This window comes from Prinia subflava, chromosome 19 (assembly GCF_021018805.1).
Source record: "Prinia subflava isolate CZ2003 ecotype Zambia chromosome 19, Cam_Psub_1.2, whole genome shotgun sequence".
Taxonomy (NCBI): domain Eukaryota; kingdom Metazoa; phylum Chordata; class Aves; order Passeriformes; family Cisticolidae; genus Prinia; species Prinia subflava.
Window position 1 is genome coordinate 3887550 of NC_086265.1, and position 13795 is coordinate 3901344.

At 53.6% G+C, this 13795-nt stretch overlaps 1 protein-coding gene across 2 annotated transcripts in view; it reads right to left on the minus strand.

The window, feature by feature from the left end:
• Positions 1 to 468: 468 nt before the first annotated feature.
• SSH1 (slingshot protein phosphatase 1) overlaps positions 469 to 13795 on the minus strand; it is a 33099-nt gene continuing 19772 nt past the window's right edge. For both annotated transcript variants that reach the window (XM_063415647.1, XM_063415648.1), the window contains 10 exons: positions 12510 to 12578; positions 12055 to 12120; positions 10744 to 10938; positions 10332 to 10425; positions 9189 to 9317; positions 8754 to 8800; positions 7406 to 7552; positions 6598 to 6798; positions 5285 to 5888; positions 469 to 4853 (listed from right to left, as the gene is read on the minus strand). In XM_063415647.1, coding sequence (XP_063271717.1) covers positions 3597 to 4853; positions 5285 to 5888; positions 6598 to 6798; positions 7406 to 7552; positions 8754 to 8800; positions 9189 to 9317; positions 10332 to 10425; positions 10744 to 10938; positions 12055 to 12120; positions 12510 to 12578 — 2809 coding nt within the window. In that variant the 3' untranslated portion in view covers positions 469 to 3596. The remainder of the gene's footprint in view (positions 4854 to 5284; positions 5889 to 6597; positions 6799 to 7405; positions 7553 to 8753; positions 8801 to 9188; positions 9318 to 10331; positions 10426 to 10743; positions 10939 to 12054; positions 12121 to 12509; positions 12579 to 13795) is intronic.

The window sequence follows — 13795 nt, forward strand, 5'->3', positions numbered from 1 at the left end:
CTGTGGGAGCTCCTGGGCTTCCACACCTGGGGTGTGGCTCTGCTGAGGAGACCGGCACAGGCCTGTGGGAATTCCACAGCCCACGTTGCTGTGGCTGCATCAAGGCCCCCTCCCAGGCAGGATTTTCCAGGCTCAGCACAGCGCAGGTGTCACTTTTCCACGTGCCACTGCTCCACTGCTGGCATCCTTTCCAGAAGGTGAGCGGCTTCTCCTGAACCCACCCTGGAGTCTCTGAAGAGACCAGGTAGAGAATGGCTGATTTCCATCCTGTTCCTCTGGATCCAGCCGTCAGGAGCATCAGAAAACAGCCAGAACCCAAAAATGAGGGAAGCAGAGCCAGAGTAGACGGGAAATGATAACACAGGGCAGGCAGAGGCTCCTGGGATAAGCCCCATTCCCTCCTTTTCTTTCCACCCCTTCAGCGCCTGTTCCTTCCCCACCTCCAAACAAAGCTACAAAACTCATTAGTAAAAGAAAAAAAAAAGTTTATTTTTTTCCTCACAAGAAGCACATAAAATATCCAGGACATCTTTACAAACAAAAGTAAAAAAAAAAAAGTGCATGATGCATCTCTCCCGCGGACATACAGTACAAAATTCCTGCGGATTTCCATATAAAACCGGGATAAGAAATACCATGGAACAAAGGAACGTTGTTATGGAGTACAGCAATGCACAGGAACAGCCACACGTCACTCACCCCCTCCTCAGGGACTGACCGGGTGACACGGCCGGGACAAACCCGGCGGGTCGGGCACTGCTGCCACACGGAGCGACACTCCCAGAGCGGGAATACGGTGCCGGTTTGTGCATTTCAGGATTTCTGGCAGGACGGGACAGGGGTTGGGTCTGCCGAGCAAAGTGTGCTCGGTGATGGGGTGTGTCCCTGCACACCCCGCCCGCGTTCCGGCAGCGATGCATAGATAAATGGGATAAATGGGATAAATGGAATAAATGGGAAAAATGGGGACACCGGGAGCAGCCACCGGCGCCGCGGCTGCCACGGAGCCCTTCGGTTCTGCCATGCCCAGAGCAGAGGGAAGCGGTAGCAGGCGAGCAGTGCCGAGCTCGGCGGGGACAGGAGGGCAGGACAGGAGGAGGGACGGCCTCACCGCCACCGGGAACACCAAAAGCACCAAAAACTCCCCAGAGAACAGCAAACAGCAGAGTCCAACAGCTCAGCAGATACACAGTGTTTGTAAACTATGAGTAAGGCACTCCATCGTAAGGACACGTGCGACACGTGGGGAGGACGAGCACATCAACCTTGTCATGCAACAAACCCGACGGGACGGGGGAGGTTTGGCTCCAACCCCCGGGAATGGCACAGCGGAGCCTCGGGAGCAGCTCCCACCAAGCCGCGTCTGCATCCCGAGCACGCCGGGAGGGAGCCCCGAGCCCCGAGCGAAGCCTGGGGCTGATGCAGCCACAGCAGCAGGGGAAGGCGGAGGGGGCCGAGCTGAGCCCCGGAACGCGGCGGGTTGGGCGCGGCAGAACTCGGCAGGCACTCGAGAAACAGCGAGGTCGCTCGTATCAGTTCACAGAAATTTCGAAATTCTTTCAAACCCGTCCCCAGCACCTCTCCCCTCAGGCAGCACACAGAGAACACTGACCGGTGGGTGGCCCTGGCGAGCCGAGAGTGACGGTGACGGTGGAATTGTCCCGGGCAGGGGACACAGAGGCTTCCCGGGTGCTGCTCCGACCCTGCCGCAACCAACAGCCCTGGGGGCTCCTGTTTGCCCCTTCCCAAATCCGAACCGGTGTGCAAAGGAGGATAAAGACGATCCAAACACAGGGAATGGATCCGGCCGTGGCTCGTGGGGTTTCATCCTGCCCTGAGCACGACCACGGCTCCTGCAAAACTTCCGGAGCAGCTTTTGCTCCACACCAGCTCTCCTGGGTGGAACAAGTGCAAATCAAATTCACACTCTTTCGGGAGGGACAATTATTCACTGATTGCCTGTCCCTACAATTCCTCACACAAATGAAACGTGCAGGATCTTACGCTTAAGGGGAAAAAGGGAACTCCAGGCATTTAGGGCAGGAAAACACCCAGTTCCCTTCCTGACACTGGATTTTCGATCAGTGCAGTTCACAGCAGCTGCTGCAGCCTGGCTTTGCCCCACCTCAAAGAGGGGAGTTGCAAGAAAGCCTTTCCACAGATATTTTAAAATGTGGGAATATTCACACTCACAGCCAGGGTGAGCAAATCCACCTGAGCCCCCAAGTCTACTTCAAAACATCACCCAAAGATGGGATCACTCAAGATGGGATCAGGGTGGAACCAAAGTTTGGAGCACATCCCCTGCTCACTTCCCAAGCTCTCCCCTCTGTACTCAGTGAGGGCTCACATGGAGCAGCTCTTGATCAGAAATACTGACAGAAATATTGACAGAAAACGTGCATTCCCTACGGAATGGGTGCCCTGCTGTGACCCCAGCACCAGCCCTGGCAGGAGGGGGTGACACTGCACTGAGAGCACAGACAGCGCCCGGCTGCCACCTTTCCTCCAGCCCCCCTCTGCTCAGAGCGTGTCCGCGTTTCTGTCTGTGCTCCCCCTGCAGGATTCACGTGGCTCCCACACACGGTGACATCTGTGACAGGCCCAGCTCTGGGGCCACCCAGGCTCCTGACACCACCATAAACAACAGCCAGGATCCTCCCAGCAGCTCCCCGGGCACAGGGAGCGTCCTACAAAACCAACAGCACAACCACAAAAGACACTGTCACCTACAGGACTCCAGGAGAGCCACCCCTGCTGGCCACCTCATGTCACCCACAGAGGGTGACAGAGGATCCCCAGAGCACCCACGACACCAACACAGCTTCACATCACGAGGGTCCACAGGCAACCACTGGCCAGGCTCTGTCAGCACTGAGACAACACCGACCACGACGACAGCAAAACAGCCCAAGAACACAACACCTGTGACAGCCACACAGCCACGGTGACATCACAGCATCTCCAGGGACACAGCACTGTCACCTCCCAGCCCGGGAAACCTCTGTGTCCACACTCCTCCAGGCCTTTACAGCTAAGGAATTCCTTCAAGCAACAAGAAGAATTCTGGGAGAAGCCTTTTGGATAAAAGCCCCAAACAACAAAGCGGGACGAAAAGCCAGCGAGAACAGAGGTAGTGTGCATGTCACCATTTTAAGGATTTTCCACAAGTTCCCTGTTTAAATCGAGACTTGTGTTTGTTCTGTAAAAAAAAAGTCATGAATAATTATTTTGAGTCTTTGAAACGGAATATTTCAGCATTTTAGATATAGATAGATAGAGATACAAATATCTATCCATAACCACACACAAATCCACGTTATTACACTTGGCAAACAGTACTAGGAAGAGCATCCTGCAGGACAACAGGCAAGTCACACACCAAGTCCTCCTCTAAACCATGCAACACATTTTATTTCCCTTGTGCCCTTTACTGTGACCCATTGTTGTTCTTTTCTCCTCTCTCAGAGCACACAGAGGGGACAAGGAGGTGGCACCAAATGAGCTGCTGCACGTCAGATGATCAAACAGCATTGGTGCAATGAATAAATGCTGCAAACCCCCAAAATCCAGCCCCCTCCTGCCCCTGCAAGGCATCAACTTTTGCCCATCCAGAGCGTGTTCTTCAAGTTCCCAGGCAGAGGCTTCACCCCCGGTCTGGAGGCGCCGTCCGCGCTCCTCAGCGGGGGCTCACAGAGCGCGGAGCCCTCGCTGGACACGGCCTCCTTGGAGTCCGTGATGGTGGACACGTCCACGTCACTGGACAAGTCCTCGGAGGACAGGTTGAGACAGCCCAGCTTGGCGAGGGAATTGGACCTTTTCAGGGGTGAGGACACGGTGAGGCCGGCCAGGCGCAGCCTGGTCTCGATCTCCTGCGTGCGCTGCTTCACCAGGCCGGGCTTGCCCCGCACGCTGTGGATGCTGTCGCTGCTGGAGCTCCGCGTCAGGTTGGAGCTGCGGGAGGAGGAAGGGGTGTAGCAGATGGTCTTCAGGAAGTCCTTGGTGAAGCTGCTCGTGTGCTCCAGGCGGCACCCGGCCGGCGTGGAGGTTTTCTGGGAGCTCCCCTCCAGGACGCGCCTCACCCCCGGCTTCTCCAGGTCGTTCTCGGCGCCTCCGGGCGCCAGCGGGGCCGGCGCCAGCAGAGGCACAAGGCTGGGATGGGACATGAAGTCCTCGCTTTCCTCCACGATGCTGGAGTCCACCCTGCTGTCCCGGAGCAGCGCCGAGGCGTCCGAGGGCAGGCTCTTGAGGCGCTCCAGCTCTTTGGTGTGCTTCCTGACCAATCCCGCTTTCTGCAGCTGGAGCAGCGACTCCTGGTGCTGCATCAAGTAACTGTTGGCGCTGGGCTTTTCCAAGTCTTTGCTGAACAACAGGTACTTCAGGTCCTTGGTAGGTCTGGGGTCCTTTCTGGCCAGAGACTCTTCCCTGCCCACCTCCGCGTGAAGGAGGCTCCTGTCACAGTGGGAGTTCCTCCTGGGCAGCGGAGTTTTCTCGGGGGTTTTTGGCGCATCTTTCGCTCTCTCCAAAAGGCCGCAGTGCTGATCGAGTGACCTGCAGGTGCCACCCTCCACAGCCCCGGCTGCCGGCGCCAGAGGGAGCGAGGCCTCGCTGTGCTTAGTCCTGCCGGGCTCCTCGGGGGTTGCTCTGCTGGGCAGGTGCTCCATGGGGTGGGAGTGCAGGTGGGACAGCAGCGGGGGCTGCGTGCAGATGGCGCTGCTGCGCCGCGCGGCGCCGAGCCTCTCGCACTGCTCCCCGAAGGGCTCGGGGGCCAGCCCCGCCGAGGAATACATGCAGTCAGTGCAGGACTGGTAGGAAGGCTTCACCTTGCTGAGGATCCCGAACACGGCATCGTGCTGCAGGAGAGAAAACAGGCACAGATCAACGAGCATGGAACGGACGCCAGCACAGCCCACAAGGTGTGGGACGGCCACAAAAATCTGGAACAAAGCCCATTTCCACCTCAGGCCCTGCAGCAGGAGCTAAAGCCACGTGCTTCCCCAGCAGACAGTGTCTCCAAGGAATACCTACCGTGCCAAGCGAGGGTCATGCAAGCGAGCTGCCCACAGCACTTTACAGGGCACTCGCTGGGCACTCTCTGGCATCTACATCCACAGCTTGGGCAAGCAAAGCCCTGGTCAGAAGCGCCTCGAAAGGGGAGAAGCTCATCATGGAATGAAAGGCTTTATCCAAGTCAAATGAAACTGGGCTATGAGGATGAGAAGAGCAGTTTCACTTGCAGCAGAGTCAGCCATGCCAATCACCTCCATCTCACCTCCATACGCACCTCAAAATCCTCTGGGCAACTCCTTTTGCTGTTGTTGTTATTCAAGTTCTCCCTATTGAGCCTGCTCTCCTCCTTGTGCATGGACAAACGCCGCTTCCACTTTTCCATGGGATTTTCCTCCCTGACACCGTCCTCCCCTGGCTCCCCAAGGACCATCCTTCCCTTCCTGGGGCTGAAGTCCAATTTCTTCTTTGCCTCTTTCTCACAGAAGCCGCCCAGCTCTGCCAGCGGCTCCGCTCTCTGCGGGGCCTTTCCCATCTCCAGCAGCCGTCCCTGGGACGGTGCAGAGGGAGGCTGTCCCACCAGGGCATCCCGCTCCAGCTGCTCCATGTGGAAGAAGCCCTCCCTGTCGGCGGGGATCTTGTTCTCCAGCAGCGTGTCCGACAGGCGGCGGAAGCAGTAATGGAAGCCCGCGGAGCCGTCGGGGCCGCCGCGGTTGTCCAGGTAGGCCGACTGGGAGGGCATGTCCAGGTCGGCCAGGCGGTTCTCCAGGTCGATGTCCAAGCTCTCCAGTAGGAAGTCTCCCGAGCCCGCGGTGCCGTCGGTGCTCTGGGGCAGGTTGCTCTCTGCCTGCTGCTTCCACAGTTTGTTGTGGCGCTGCTTGCTGCGGAGAGGACAAGGACACGAGTGACTGCCCTGCAGTGCCAGGAGCTTCCCTCCATCTCCACAGCCCAGAATTCAAGGGCTGGGCCCAGACCTGAGATCCCATTTGGACAAACCACCTTCAGCACTGGGGTTTTTTTTCACCCCACCTGCCCATTCCAGAGCAGGGCCCTGAGTGCAGCCATGGTGGGATCAGACCTTGGGAGACCCCTCGGGGCTCAGAAGCCCCCTCAGAGCACAACACTCCAAACTGACCCATCTGCACATCTCGTGGCAGCTCCTGCTGAACCAGGGGACAGAATTCTCTCCTCTGTCCTTAGAAGATAAATACTACAGTGACAGAGCCCTGGGTTGGCACAGAACCACGAACACTTTGCCTCCGGAACGGCCCGAGCTCAGTTCTGCCTCATAAAACAAGAACAATGCTGTGCTGAGCAGCACTGGCTGCTGAGAAATCCAAACGTGCTTCCCAAGCAAGGAGAAACCCTCACTGAATTACACCACAGCAGCTCTCCCAGCTAATTTCCATGCAGGGTGCCTGGCACAGGGAAAGTTCAGGAAAAGCACGACTGACCCAGGATTCTGCCTGTGCCCTTCTAAAGGGACACTTCACACATCTGTGGGCATGACAGAGCCTCACAGAGATCCAGCAATCCTCTGTGATGTTATCCACAACCAGCTCCTCTCCTTCCACCCATCCCGAGCCTCACCTGGCATCCAGGATGCCCTCGTACTCCAGCAGCTGCCGCATGAAGCCGGCGTTGGGCCGCGTGATGCTGCGCTTCTGCTTCACGTAGTTGTAGGCCTTCTCCAGGGACCAGCCAAACTCCTTCATGGCGTAGGCGATGACGGTGGACGCGGAGCGGCTCACGCCCATCTTGCAGTGCACCAGGCACTTGGAGTGGTTCTTCCTGCAGGAGGACAAACAGGAGAGTAAATCCCATGTCAGAAACAGGAGAGCAAATCCCATGTCAGAGGAGAGTAAATCCCCGGTTATGGGTCTGTTCTGGTTTCACCAGAGAAGGGATGACGCTCCCTGCCCTGCCCACCCCACATCATGGCTCTGGAGGGGAGAAACGTTTGGGATGATGAGGGCCAGGAGAAGAATCCCTCTCCAGAAAACCTGGGAGTTACAGATGGGCAGCCTCATTCATTTCAGAGACCACCATGAAGCCTCCTGCCTCCATCCAAGTCTTTGCATGCTGGGATCACTGGGAAAAGGCTGCGTGTAGAGGCCTGGCAGGGTTTGATGTGCAGGGACAGCTGGGGCAGCCCCAGAGCTTCTCCAGAAGAGAAATCATCCTCATTTCCTTTCAGAAGCAAAACGAAGCAGTCATAAAACTGCTGGGCTAGGTACAGGTTAATGCCAGTCCAGGAAGGGACAGGGCACGAGGGAGCTCCGGGAATATGGAACGATGATGCCACAGCCCTGCAGCTCGTGTGGCTTCGTGAGGGCGCAGGATGGGACACAGAGAGCTGGGCTGTGCCCTGCCCCGGGGCCAGGTGTCCAGCACTCACTTGGCCTTGTTGATGAAGTGATAAGCCTCGTTCCAGTGGGCCAGCAGGTCCGTGGTCTCCTCGTCGTACACGCGGATGTTGTGGTAGGCGAACAGGCCCGGGAAGAAGTTGTCGATTTCCCGGGTGACATTCAGGATGTAGTCAATGCTGTGGGCACCAGGAGAGACACCCTGAGCTGCCACGGTCATCAAACAGGCACTGAGGGACACCGGGAATCCACAGAATCCAACCCTTACAGCTTTATCTACAGGCCTCATCCTAAATCCCCGGTACAGCCCGTGACACAGGGCACACAGGAGCCTGTTCTGCCACCTTTCACTGCCAGCACATCCCAAGTGTCCAAACAGCCTGGACACAGGAGGGAGAAGTTTATTTTATCCCATTTATTGTCTCTGAGTCTGTGTAACCCAACCAGGAACTCCTCGCTGTGCCACACAGCTCTGGGGATGCAGAAAGAAGTGAATTATCTGGGAACACAGCCCAGGAACCACCATCTCCAGCTGCAAGTTTCAGCTGCAATCCCATCCCTTCCCCTTCTTTCTGACCAAAACCATGAGAGTCACATGTTAACTCTTGGTTGCTGCCAAATATCACAGCAGGGATAGCAATGTACCCGAGAATGAACATCCAGATTGATTTATCACCTCCTATCACTGAGATAAATCAAGGACACAGGATATTTGTCTCAGAATTTGTCCAGCTTTGCCTTTGGACACTGCACATTCCAATGCAAGACATAATCATTAACACTCTGCTTGATCTCCTTGTCCCAAGGTGGGCAGACATCTGCTCCCAAGGACTCCAAATGAAACATTCTCAGCTGTGCTGAAATTGTGAAGAAATTCCTCACATCAAGGTTGGTGCAGGCCTTGAGTGAGCAGCAAATATCTACAGGCAGAATTCTCCCTGATCTAAAAAGTGGCAAGGAATGGAGCCAAGCAGCACCATGGGGATGGGAGAGACACCTGGAGCTGCCTGTCCAGGCAGGTGAGGAGGAGTTTGCCCATCCACAGGCAGCTCTGCTCCATCTGAATAGACATTTTTCCTTAGTGCTTTAACCTTTGTTCCTCTGCAGCCTGCAGGAATTCACACCTGGCACAGCTCTGGGAACACTGGGGATGGAGATCCTGATGGACCTCACGAATTACAAGTTTTGTTATTTTCACTCTGTGCTGGTGATAAAAGTGAGGTCTGAGAGATTTCTCCACAGAGCTTCTGGTGGGAAGACACCCCACGGCTGAGAATGGGCCCCAAATCACCCCCAGAGCCTCCAAATGTCCTCCCGAGGGTCCTGGGGGATTGCAGGCTCACAGGGGAGGGTTTGGAGCCTGGGAGGAGCAGCACTCACCCCGAGCCCTGCAGCTCCTCCAGGTTGGACGCGTTCCACTCGGAGCCCTGCAACAGCCACAAACACACGTTTGATTTTTAAATACGGCGAGAAAGAGTTCAGGGAAACAACATGAACACACCTGTGACCCCAGACATGCCACACACAAGAAGTGAGGCACATTCTGAAAGCTCTGGGGGTGGTAACACCTTGGATTCTCCCCAGATCTTCCCAAGAGAAAACTTTAAACTGTTAAAAGGCAGGTTTTGCTCTGAAACACGAGCACTTCCTCTGACTCTCTCCAGAACAACAACAGAAAGACCCAACGGGCACGAACTGTTCATCTCTGGGAAGTCTTTGTTCCAGAGGCAGAGCCTGGTTTTGCCTGGAGTACCATCTAGTGGCAAAGGACTGGACACAGCACAGCTGAGCTCTCCTGGAGCCCCTGACACTCACCAGGTACAAATGATCAAAAATCAGGGATGGTTTGTCCATCTGACCCAGGATCAGCAGCATTTCATTGTCGATGAATTCCTTGAATTCCTTCAAGTTGCAGTTCATGTGTTTCTCCAGCTCGTTGCGGATCTGCAGAGCAAACACAAAGGATGGCACTGGGATCTTGGTGTCCAACAGAAACATTTGTGGGCAGAACCATTTTCACTTTTTCATTAAAAACAGCAACAGGGACTCAGCCTTCTGGAGACCAGGAATTTCAGTACGTGGCATCTCTCCAATTATCCCAGAATGGTTTGTGTGGGAAGGGACCTTAAAGCTCATCTCGTTCCACACCTTCCACTATCCCAGGTTGCTCCAAGCCCCATCCAACCTGGCCTCAGACACTTCCAGGGATTCCAGCTTCTCTGGGAATTCCATCCCAGTCCCTCCACAGGAAGGATTCCTTCCCAATATCCCATCTATCCCTGCCCTCTGGAAGTTTAAAACCACTGTCCCTTGCCCTGGCATCCTGGTATCCTAAATCCCCAAGGTAAGAAGCTGTAAATAAAGCTTCAAATAACATCTGAGGGAAAAAAAAAGAGTATTTTGGGGTACCTGCTCCTTAAAAATAATAATTTGAGAGATAAAAACCAAGAGCTTGTCTGTGGGAGCAGTGAAGAACACATCCACAGACAGACACGTCTCAGCCTCCTCCTACCACTTGCATGTTAATAACCTCCCTTAAAAACCAAAAACCCACCCCAAAAAGAACCATTCCCACTCTAATCACGTCTGCACTGTGGGTGGATGGATTGCACCAGCCTGGGGGATGGATCCGAACGAGCCTTGATTTGTGATTTTCCATCCATGAACTCACCAGCAAAAAGCTGTCTGCAAGGTCCTCTGACATTTGTCCAGAAAAAAAAAGTAAATAAACCCTTAAAATTTAACTTGAAAGTCACACAGCTGTTGCTGAGGTGCTGAAAGACAGTTCTGATGCTGGAATTATCCTGATTTCTCAGGAGGGAGGTGCAGCAAAGCCAGAGCAGAGCCCTCACAGAACAGTTGAAATGCATATTCCAAAGCCAGGGACACCCAGGCATTGCTCACCTAGAGAGAGAGAGTCTGGCAGGAAGAACAAGGGTGAGAATTTTTTATCCTTACCTCCTTGGAAGTGACATTTTCCAGGTCTTTGCTGGTCATGATGCTCCTGAGCTTGGCTTTGATGAGCCGCTCTGTCCGTTCCCTTTCCGTCGGCCTGGGAAGGAACAGGGAGAGGAGAGGATGAAGAGGATGATTCCAGGCTGGCAGCACATGCACAGCACGGAGCAGTGAGGGGAGAGGCTTGTGTTAAAGGGAATTTTTATAAGAATAATGGGGGGAGAAAAAAACCAAGCAGCTTTTTGGTGTTCACACACTGTATCACAAGCTAGACTTTCAGGTCTGACCATTCCACACAAATTCTCTTTTGCTGCTTTTGCAACCCCAGAAATGAACCAGGCCAGGAAGAACAGGGAGAAGGGGAGATTTCCTTCACGAGCCAAGCAAACTTTCTCAAATCAACTGCTGCACTGACTTGTCAACAAAGAGGGCTGGGGAGTCGGGCCGGGTGGACTCCAGGTCCTGCATGGCGTTCCACTCGTTGATGCAGCTCTGGTCCGAGCTGATGCAGCTCTCGTAGTAGGTGGCCCACACCAAGGCCACCCCCCCTGGGAAGTAGTTGTACCTCCTGGCAACTTCACAGGCTTTGTGGAGGATCTGTAAAGCAGACCTGCAGGGTGGGAGAAGAGATTTGGGCAGCTGTGAGCAGACAGAGCAGGAGCTGAGAGAATTTCATAGAGGAAAAGTGATTTTCAGCATTAGCTGTTGCAGTTTGCTCTTTGAAAGCAGGAAATTTATGGTGTCAGAGCTCAAAGAGGCTCAAACTGCACCTTGGGGGCTTCTCACAGCAGGGCTGAGGCAGGGGCTGGGATCTTCTCCTAATTAACAGGGCAGAGGGAGGCACAAGTCGCTCTGGGACCTAATCATTAACCAGCTTGTCCAGCCAAGGGAAGATAAAGAACAGGGACAATTTTCCAGCCACCTCCAGGAAGGAGCCTGATGCATATTTACCAGCATTCCTGGCCCCTGACAGGCTCCAGGGACAAGGCCCAGATTGGGTCATTTGTTTTTGTAAATCCTAACATTACTTTTTCCTTCCTTCCCTCCTCAATTTTTCCTTTCTTTAAGGCTCTACTCCAAAGTTGTTGCACTGAACACATCAACCACATCCAAGGCTGGCAACAGGAGGGGCCAAATTCAAAACTGACAGGAACAGGAGTTTTGTTTGTTTCTGTATCAAACCATCCCTGGTACAAGACCCTTCTCACATCTGGATCTCTTCCCTGGGAGATGCTGCAGGGACAGGGATCTCTCCAGGCTCCAAGGGGAGCCAGCATTGCCCAGGCAGAGGGAGATGCAGTTCCACGAGCAGCAGCCTCTTCAGGGAGGAATTTGCTGGCTCAGCCACCTCTGCTTGAGGGGTTTGGAGTCCCTGCACAGGGAGGGGTGGCAGGAGCTGGAAGCTGAACGGGCTCCTGGGGCTGCAGGAACCCCAGGAATGGGGCAGGACACAGGGAATGCCACAGGCTGGCAATGGGCCCTGAGCCTCCTCTGTCAGCCTGGGAGAGAAACATGCAGAGAGAGGAATTCTTGGTTTGCAGCTCCAGGAATCTGAGCTCATCTTTCATATTTATTCATCTCCCTGGTGCCACTTTCCCCATGCTGAAGGACACAGAGCTGCTCTGAACCAAACACCCATCATGGAGAAGGCTAAAAAGCAGCTCTTTTTTTTTTAAATTTACTGACAAGAAGAAGAGTCTCTCCCAGAGCCCAGCCCCTCACGTACCACATGGCTTGCACTGACACAGGTTTGAAGATGTGCATCCTCCCTGCAGTGCTCACGCTGAAACCACTGATGGAGAGAGGGAAAATCCAGTCAAAAATTGCTTTTCTCTGCACCCCAACCTGCTCTCTACAAACAGCTACTGCACTGGGGCACTCCTGGGCCAAAAGAATCAGGATGAGAATTTCTCTCACTGATTTTCCAACCTCCCATGTTAGAATGGCAAGAGGCTGCCAGGAGTGAGAGCTCCAGTCCTCAGTGGGGTTTCAGAGCATTCCCTGGAACCATGGGAGCAGTGTGAGGGCAGCAAGACAAGAACTCACAGTTTGAATAAGAGGACTCTGCAGCCATGAATCCAAAATGGGCACTTCATTTGCAAGGTGATGGAGAATCTCTCCTACAGCAGCCCCCAGGTAGGGAAGGGCATTCACATCTATCCTTTTAATGTGGTTTCTTACCCATCCCCATCCAGATGGATTTTAGTATCACTCCACAGGCGAAGAACCATTCCTATAGTGCAGCTTTTACTGGAAGAGAGATGGTGAGACAGGAAGTTAAATATAGGCCACGATGTGGTCATGCCAATAGCCTAAATTATTAATACTCTTTAATTTTTAAAATCCTCAAGCCTTGCTCTAGTAATCCCTTGTAATATTTTAGGCCATCAAATAAAACTGGAGGCTGGAGCCTGAAAGTCTGACAAGGTGATAGCTTGTGGTGATTGCTCCATGGGATCACTCTAACAGGTGGAACAGATGAAAATGGATTTTAGGGGTTTATCTGACCCAAAAGAACACTTTCAGTTCAGACAGGCAATCTGGCAAGAAAACCCTGCTATAACGAAGGCCAGACACATCCAGCTGTAAATAATTAAGCTACTGAGATATTCAGGTTTTAAAGGAAATTGGGATGCAGACAGCAACAGAAATCCATCCTTCCCTTTGCCTCACATCAATAATCACCAGGAGCAAATTAATGCAAGGCTGTTTCAGAGTGGAGGTGACATGGCAAACTCCCCCTGCTGTGGCACACCAAGGGAATGCCACATGGGAATTCCAGAGCAGAACAGGGGCAGCATCAAAGCCAATGACAATAATCTGATGAGGAAAGCACAGCTGGGAGCTGCCCTAGAGATCCCTCTGCTGTGCAAAGCTTCTCCTTCCCACTTCCCAGGGGAAACCACTGCTAAGGTCTTCCAGAATTAAACAAAACTCACAGAGGCTGCTCAACAAGGACAGGGCAGCTGGTTAAATCCTGGGAGAACACACACAACAGCCAGGCAGCTCCAGGCTCTGCCTCAAGCTCTGCCAAACCAGCCCCTTCTCCCTGAGCCAAGAGCTTTTCTGCCTTGGTTTACTCACCAGAACTGGAATAATCTGAGAGGGGCTGTGATAACAAAATATTTCACTTGCTTTTCCAAATACTGCTCTTATCAGTCAGACAAAAGGAACAGCTCGTTGCTGACACAGTTGTTTGTTGGTTTTGGAGCTACTTCTGCAGTATTGTTTTTTGACGTTATTTGGCAACAAAGCTACTCCCCAAAAGCAGCTCCATTGCATCATTCCATCAACACACTGGAGTCTGGGGGAGAGAATGAGTTCCACTTTTGTAAACGTGTCTGCAAGAGCCCTTTGCAGGGAGCAGGCAGCAAACTCCCACTGGTGAGGTGGATGCCATGGACTTTGGTTCCACGGAGACTGAAAACTTTCTTGAATAAAAATGTCAGAAAGGACATGGGACTGAG